Here is an 8604-nt window from a genome sequence, read left to right as displayed (position 1 = left end):
GTGCATCTGTGCATGTGTGTTTATGTAGATGTATGTTAAAAGAGCCTGGAGTGCTAAATGGGTAGCAAAAGGCTGGGAGGTGGCTCAAGGTTTTGTTCCTACAGCCACTTCATCACCTAGGGTAGAGAATAGGGTAGAGGAAGGGTCTTAGGGCTGATTTAATGGACCCCTTCCTTGATGGAGGGTAATAATGCCAGGAGGATCTCCAAGACGCATTCACTTATTGACTTTTTTTTTTTTATTATTAAACATAAATATTCTCATTCCAAGATTCCACCCCACCCACCCCACACTACTCTCCTCTCCCCATGATGGTTCTCACCCTATCTTCATTCCTTGGATTCAGTTCATCCAGGTCCCTTAAGGAAGTTGAAAGGAATCGAGATGGTGGCCATCTGGGGTTCCCAGAGAGTAATTAGCTATCTTGGCTGCACTTGAATTGGCCAAGCAAAGGGTCCCTCAGGGAGAACCAGGACAGGGCCTGGTCTGGCCTCCATCTTAACCTACGTTGCCTTTTTCTCAGTATAGGTGGTCATCTTGAAATCTCTTCTTTCCACACCTGGAAACAATTTCCATCCCTGCCTTCCATCCCATCACCCCCTGTCCCCGTCCATCTACAAAGAGCCCATCTGCCATCTTGAATCTCTTTTACACAGGGGAATAGTCGGTCATAGTGGCCATCTTGCTCCCACTTGGGGACCTCAGTCCCCTTTGACTGAGCTGACTGTACACCAGTAATCCAGACAATTGTAATGATCTTTCTCTCCCATCAGTGTTCAATTTTGGAGGAGTAAGGTCACCATCTTGTTCTGGTTCCTCAGAAATCAGGACAATCCATTATGGCAAGTTGAAGATCCCAGGACTCTTCACTTGGAGAGGTGTCACACATGAGTTTGGAGACGTGGGTGGCTGGGTGTAGGGAAGGCAGCGTATGGGAAGGGTGGAGTCCTGGGGGTCAGATCTGGGGGTCCAATGGATGTAGGTTTGATGTAGCTGGTAAAAGCTCGAGGATGGGGTGTGGTGAGATAACCTGCCCGAGCTCTATACAGTCTGCAGGGTGGGACCATGCCTAGGTGTGGGTTGAAGTCATAGAAGGTAGGGGTCCCTGGAGGTCCAAGGGGGGAGGGGGGCGGCAAGAAGAGGCCGCCTCCAGGGCCTTCACCAAGGCTCAGGCTCACACTGACTCCTCGGACCTTGTAGTAACCATTGGTTGGGTCCTGAGGGACAAATGGGATTTGTTAATGTATGTGAGGATATAAGATGGGGTGAGGGTCACTAATGGAGAGATACACTTAGAGCCAGACCTAGAGAGAGACAAAAAGACAGAAGCAAGAGCAAACAGAGACCCAGAGTCAGAGAGATAGACATACAGACTGATAGGAAGACAAATTGGGACAGGAAAACAGAGACAAGAGATAAAAGGACAGACGGAAATGGGCAGAGAAAGGCAGCAACAGAGGAGTATAGGCTTGCTGAGGGCTGGTGGTTTGGAAGGAGATGCAGTGGGAACAGAGGGGTTGAGACCAAGACATTCATTCATTCATCTGCCCACCGGCCCCAAGGCTTTGATTCTGTGTCATGTCTTATGCTGCTGCTGGACATGTCTATCAAGGGGAGAGACTGGGCCCTGCCTACATGGAGATCCCAGGCCAAAGAGGAAATGGCAAATCACCAGAGTCCAGGGGGGTCAGGGTAGTGATGAGGGAAATACAGGCAGAGTGAGAAGGCCTGATGGGGAAGCACAAACAGGATTTCAGGGCTGGGATGGGAATCCAGGGCAGAGTCATCCTAGTTGTGGCAGGTGGAACACAGACAGAATGATCAGGGCTGTGAGTAGGGAAGCATGGACTTTCTAGAACAAGAAATGTGTGAGCTGAGACCAGAGGAATGAAGGGCAGAATTAGGTAGTATGGGAAGGAAAGTGGTGTTTCAGGCCAATAGAATAGCATGTGCTAGGTACAGAGGGGACAGAGAAGGGCTCTGGGCTAGGGACTGAGGTCAGTGGAGGCCAAGAGAGGGGACTTCAAAGGAAGGGCCGGTTTGGGGAGAAGTGAGGCCAGTGCGGGAGCTGGTAGGTAGGAAGGGGCCTGGCAGAGGCATCCAGGAGACCTGAGGCAGGACTGTGATGGGAAAGCACAGGCAGAGTGAGCCCTGATGTGGGGCTCCAAGAGGGAGGCCAAGGCTGGGACACATTTGTGGGCATTATCAGCAGCTGTGCAAACAGGACCTGGAGGTGGGTGAAGTGGCCCAGGAGGCAGGAGGAAAGTGTGGAGGGGGCTAGGTCCTAGCTCTGGGGGCAAGAGAGTGAAAAAGGAGGGGACCAAGCAGGGAGAGAGCTGGAGACTCCGTGAAAGGAAACCATCCCTTCCCAACACTTACCTTGGTCTCCAGAGCCCCTTCCTCATCCAGAACCAGGTCACTGTGATCCGTGTGCACGATGGGGCCCTGGGATAGGGTGCTTAGTGAGAGGGGGCACTCAGAGGATCCTCCTGGTCCAGCACCAGACCCTAACAACCCTCAGTTGGACAGTGGAGGCCAGGCAGGAGGGACCAAGAGCACCTGGAGCTGGGGTCTAGACTCAAGACAACAAAGGGCCCTGGGGACATATTTGGTCTAGGGGATAACTGGGTCAGGAGCATATTTGGACTTAGGGGACATGTTAGCCCGGGATTACTTATTAGGATGTGGACCGCCTTTGAGTTTGGGGGCTCAGTGGGGACTGGGAGAACAGTTGGGACTGGGTTACTAGTTGTTCTAGAGGCTGAGTCTTGTCTGGGGACCCTGCATCCTACCCGGTCCTCGCCACTGCCGGTCTCCTCCTCTTCAGGGCCTCTTGAACTGGAGCCATCACTGCTGCCTGGGATTCGTACCAGGTTCTTTTGCTTGGAGAAAGAGGCTGAGGCCAGGGACAGTGGGAGGCAGAGATAAGTGATGGGGCAGGGTCATGGTTTGCAGAGACCAATGAACAGGAAGAGAGAGGGCTGGGTTGGGTCAGGAGGCTGGGAACCAATGAGAACCTGCAAGGGGGAGGAGTGTGACCCTGAGGAGAAGGACTTAGGGCATGAGGGAGGAACCAGGGTCTGAAGGTGAGTCTGAGGCCAGAGAGGTGAGACTGGGGCGGGTCTCAGCCAGGTCAGTGGGGGGAGGGGGCTGGGGGATGGTGCTGAGGTGGGGCTCAGTCACTGACCCTTGCCATGGCGCCAGCAGCAGAGGGCCACCCCAATGATGACCATAAGAAGAGTCACGGCTGCAGCAGCCACTGCAGCCACAATCCGCACTGTGGGCAGCAAGTCTACAGGAAGGAGAGGGGATGTTCTGAGGAGGGTAAGCATGAGACCCAGGAAGAACTGGGGAACAGGGACACAGGACTTGCTTGCGTTGGCGTCTCTGGATTCAAAAAGTCCCCAAGTTTGGGGATACCCAAGTTTGTAGGTCCCTTAGCTTGAGGTCCCTTAGGCTTACAGGCTCACGAATTTGAGGTTCCACAAGTTTACACTCCCTGGCTCTAGGGAGTCCTAGAGTTTGAAGGGTTTTTAACTTTACCATTCCCCATATTTGGAACTTCCTTTCTTTGGGGCACCTAGGTGTGGGGGGGGGTCTCTCAGTTTAGAATTCCGTATTTGAAGGAATTTACTGTTTTGAGGGTCTCAGGATTCAAGGGACTCATAGTTTTGAGGCTTTCGAGATTTGAGGGTGTCTGCATTTGGAGGTCTTTAATTTAGAGACTGTGGCGTGTGGGGGTTTGGGATCCTCAGATTTGGAGGCTTCAGGCCCAGGATCTCACCTCTACGCCCCAGGCTGACCCAGGCGCCTCCCTCACCCAACCGGTTCCTGGCACTGCAGTTGAAACCCCTGCTGAAGTCCGATTCCTGGGTCCCCGAAATGTGTAGCACAGAGATCAGGGCTGGGCCCTGGCCCCCACGGCCCTCCGGGGCTGGGAATGTCTCCACCAGGAACCGACCCTGGGACCCCGCCGCCAGAAAGCCCTCATCCCAAGACCAGACCTGGGGGCACACACAAAAAGGAGGTCATTAAGGAGACTGGAGAAGGAAGGAAGGGCAGGCAAGGTGTCGAAAAGTTAGAGGTGGTCGTAGCAGTTTTGGGGGTCTGGCTTGGGAGGACAGGGATAACAACTGGGCTGGTCGTGAGAGCGGGGACATTCCCTTACCACAGCATCTGGGGCCGGAGATGCAAAGACTAGACATTGCAGGCGGGCGGGGCCCCTCAGGAAGGCGGGCGCAGAATGTAGGGCGGTCACAATTGGGGGAGCTGTTTTGGAGATTGTGGACCAGTCATATAGAGGCCCTGCCCTCAGAAACGTCAGTTCTCAATAAGGCGGGGCCAGGTCTCGGCACTCTTCACTAAAGTCAATCAACCAGGCCACGCCCCTCAACAAACCCCGAATCCCTCAGAGGCTCGCCTTCGCGTGGTCTGGCTCCCAGCCCCAGGCCCCGCCGTCCAAAAAGCTCTCCCTCTCAAGGGCACGCCCACCCCCGTTTAGGGCTGGCCCCCTCTGCCCACTCTGTGTCCCGTCCCAGGCTCTGCCAGGTCTTCTAGGAAGCGCCACTTTCTCACCGTTCACAGTCAACCTAGCCTCCGCAGCGCCGCCCCCCAGGCCAGAGAGCCCCGGCTCAGCTCTGCACACGTAGTCGCCTGCATCCTCGGGCCCCACCGACGGAAGACGCAGCGTGGGCCCAGAGCCCAGCACCTGGGAGAGGGTAGGGGCATCAGGGGCAGGACCTTGAGAGGAAGTTCTGTCCACCGCCAGCCACGGCCACAGGCTTTAGATCGGGTCTCACCTGCGCGTCCCCGCTGCGGGTCCAAGTTACCCGTGGGAGCGGGTTCCCGCGCCAGGCACAGCTGAAGGAAGCGTCTCCCCCTACGTCTACAGACATGGGCTCCGGCCTTGCCTGCAGAATCGGCCCGACTGGAGGAGAGGAGAGGAGGTGTCACATGGTCGGGAGGGATGCAACTTCAGACCCAGGATCGGCTACTCAGAAACGACACCTTCCCGCCCCTGCTCTCCGTGGCGTTGACCCAGCACAGCCAATCCCTGCCTACATCCTTTTCCGTCCCACCTTCTCCCGCAGCCAGTCGCAGCCACGCCCCCCATCTGCCCCACTTTGGCCACACCCAGGGCCCCGCCCCCGCTCACACTGCACGTCCAGCGCTGTGCTGCGGTTGGCGCTACCCACTGCGTTGCTGACCTCGCAGGACACTGGCTCAATCAGGAAAGAGGCGTCTGCCACAACCTCCAACATTGGTCCGCGGGCCCCGAGCACGGGGGAACCTCCCTTTGCCCACCTGCAGAGGCAGTGAGGCTGCTCATGTTGTCCCTGCTCCCCTGGCACTCCCGCGCACGTCCCAACCCTAGTCCTCCCTAAACCCTGCTCTGGGCTGAGGAGAGGCGACCTCACCTATAGCCTGTGACAGGAGGTTGGGCTGTTGCTTGGCACAGGAAAGTGACCTTCTCTCCCTCCAGCACACTCTGTGGTTCTGCAGACAGAGTCACCACTGGGGGATCTGTGGAGGTAGGTCAATGGTTAGCGGTGGGCAAGGACCTGGAACACCTCCATGGAGCATCTGAGTCCAGTGCCCAGCCTCTCCACCCCAGGAGTCTGGGTCCCCACTCTCCTCTTCCTTTTTTTTTTTTAATGTTTATTTTTGAGAGAGAAAGAGAGAGAGAGAGAGAGAGAGCGCGCGCGCGCGCGCGAGCATGAGAAGGGGAGGGGCAGAGAGAGAGGGAGACACAGAATTTGAAGCAGGCTCCAGGCTCCCAGCTGTCAGCACAGAGCCCGACGTGGGGCTGGAACTCACAGACCATGAGATCATGACCTGAGCCGAAGTTTGAATTTCAACTGACTGAACCACCCAGGCGCCCCTCTCCTCTTCCTTTTGAGCTAAGAAGTCCAAGACTCCAGTTCCCAATTTCCCCAGGGTCCCAGGTCCACAGCCTCCTCTTTCCTCAAACCTTGGAGTCCAGACCTCAGGCCTCTCTTTTCCCAAGGGCCTGCAGCCTGAAGGGTCAATTTTTAACCGCACTCACACTGCAGGCTTAGTGTGATAGCTGTATCCTTCCCTGAGGGCAGGGCCTGGCTCCGGGCCCGGCAGACCAAGGTGGCTCCGTCATCAGCGCTGGAAGGAGTCAAGGATAAGATGCTCTCCACCGACCTAGTGGTTCCTTCCTTCAGCAGGGTCTGGAGGTTATGAATAATAATAATGATTTCATCTTCTTGCTATATTGTGTTTACTATGTATCAGGCACTTCAAAGTACTTTATTTAATCCTCACGATTACCCTATGAAGTGAATATTATTGTCCCTATTGTACAGATAAGGAAACTTGAGGGACAGAGAGGTTAAGTTACCTGAACTCAAGATCAATCAACTAGCAAGTGATTTGATCAACTAGCAAGGATTTGAACCCGAGATGTCTGGCTCTGGAATCCTTACCCTTAATCACATACTAAGGGTCCTAACCCTTGAACTTCCTTCCTCCCATGCCCTTTTCTCCTCTGGATAAGCCTGTGGTCTGAGCAGACCCCAGATTTCCCTGAATGGGCAAGAGCTGCACAGGGATTTCGACCTGACCTGGTGGAAGGTGGTCCCATCCAGACGGATCCCATCTCGGAACCACAGCAGCTCAGGGATGGGGCGGGCATCCCCACGGCTCCGACAGGTCAGATTTGCAGGAACTCCAGCAACCAGAGACACAAAGGGGCCTCCCAGTACCTGGGGGGCTTCTGGGGGTACTGTGGGGTGGATTGGAGTCAGAGCTGGACCCTGGGCCCAGAGACCCCAATCTTCCCAGCTCTAACTAACCACCCCTCTGGGCTCCTCGGACTCTGACACTCAGCTAAGCACTGGCTGTCCCCCTGGGCTTCCCAGGTACAAGTGGATTGAGTCCTCACCCAGCACATGCAGTTGGGCTGGCCGAGAGCGGAGGCCTGCTTGTGTAGCCTGACATTCATATGATGCTTGATCCTCTAGCTCCACGGGCCTAATGTAAAGGTCGTGCTGGCCACTGGCTGCGTTCCCTGATATCCAGTACCGGGACCACCCTGAAGTTAAGGAAGAGGCAGTCACACCATGATTCTGAGTTCCTGGCCTCAGTCTCCTTTCCCAGGCACCCCACACCAGAAAGACACCAAAAAGTGGGTGCTGAGCCAGAGAGACTAACCCTCTCCCATCCAGAGTCATGGCAAACTTGGGGGTGAAAACGTCAGAAAAAAGAAAACAATTGCTATAAAAAGCAGATTAGTACTACGTCTGGGGTGAGGAGAGGGCTATGGTAGGAGAGGGAATAAGAAAGTCTTCTGAGGAGCTGACAAGGGTCATGAGTAGTAGTTACACGAGTGTCTCCTTTATTTGGCAAATCTTCCTTTTGTGTTTTATATGCCTTCCTACATTTATGTAGTATTTTATAATACAAACAAAAATCTCCTACCCCCTAAAGAAGCTAAAACTTCAGTTCTCCCAGATGTTTATCTGAGCCCATCAATTTCCTAAATTTGAAAACATTAAAATAGAGACTTCAGATACGGCGCAAGCTCAGCACCCCCACCTGGAGCCAACCCCTCCTGAGTAGAGAGAACAGTCTCACCTGGTAGGTCCCTTTCACCCCCTAGAGCCAGCCCGTCCTTGGTCCACTGAACCAGCCCCCAGTATTCGCCCAGGGCACAGGGCAGCCGGGCCTCAGCCCCCAGCAGTGCTACCAGGTCATCCGGTTGTTGCAGGAAATGGGGCGACGGGCCTAGGAGAATTGGGGGAAGGGAGTAAGGTTGAGTTTAGCAACGATCTTAGCTCCCTCATTCGGGACCCAGGAGTCTAGGCTCCCGAAGTTCTCCTCCGGCAGATCTAGGAGTCTGAACCCCCAGTTCCATCCACCCCAGTAAAGAGGCAGCTGGCAAACAATCCTCCCCCCCCCCCAAATTCATCCGTCCCTAGAGGTACCTGCATGCCCTCTGAGGCAGAAGAGGAGAACGAGGAGGGCGGAGACCAGCATCCCCGTCGTGTGTCCCCCAAGATTCCGCAGACTTGCTGCACGGGCTTCCCTGCTAACTTCTTCCTCAGTAGCACACCTCTCACGACCCTGGTCGGAGCTCCCTTCGCGCCCGACTCTTCGCCCCAGGCTAGAGGCCACCCCGTTTCTGGCCTGGAGTTCCCCCAGTCTGCCCAGCTGCAGGCTCCAACACTCTGAAACACAGGCGGGTTCCGCGCCCTCTGTCTCTGAGAGACCGGGGAGGGCCCGATCCCACTCGCCCCGCCCCCTTGGAGACCCGCCCTTTCCCATTGAGGAACTCGCGCGGCAGAGACTTGGATGAATGGGGGCAACCAGGGCGGGGTTTCCCCGCGGGCGGGCGCCCCAGCCAAATTGGGGTCTGGGAGCCAGAACACCTGGGTCGAAGAAGGGCGTCCCGGCTGAGTTGGACACCTGCACCCAGCCAGGCTTGTGGGGGACATGGCGGGGGGAGAGAGTGGAAGAAACTTGCTCAGCCCAGGTCCTCGGAGGGACGGCGCTGAGTGGAAACGAAGCTATAAACGGGAGCCTCTGGGGCCTCGCTAGTTTCCGCGCCCTGGGGAGGCGGGGCCCGGGCCCCCCCTG

General features: G+C 55.8%; 1 protein-coding gene across 1 annotated transcript; it reads right to left on the bottom strand.

The window, feature by feature from the left end:
• Positions 1-282: 282 nt before the first annotated feature.
• On the bottom strand, positions 283-8462 carry KIRREL2 (kirre like nephrin family adhesion molecule 2). Its single transcript, XM_030299583.1, is given in 16 exon segments — positions 283-1217; positions 2380-2445; positions 2793-2896; positions 3188-3292; positions 3785-4004; positions 4169-4269; positions 4576-4708; positions 4800-4927; positions 5156-5304; positions 5418-5523; positions 6047-6197; positions 6591-6751; positions 6911-7060; positions 7603-7752; positions 7953-8414; positions 8417-8462. Coding segments are annotated over 16 exon segments (2568 nt in total). The 3' UTR covers positions 283-881.
• Positions 8463-8604: the final 142 nt, after the last annotated feature.

The sequence above is a fragment of the Lynx canadensis genome, chromosome E2 (genome assembly GCF_007474595.2).
Source record: "Lynx canadensis isolate LIC74 chromosome E2, mLynCan4.pri.v2, whole genome shotgun sequence".
Lineage (NCBI taxonomy): Eukaryota > Metazoa > Chordata > Mammalia > Carnivora > Felidae > Lynx > Lynx canadensis.
Note: the sequence above shows the minus strand (reverse complement) of the source record. Positions and strands in the feature narration are given on the sequence as shown.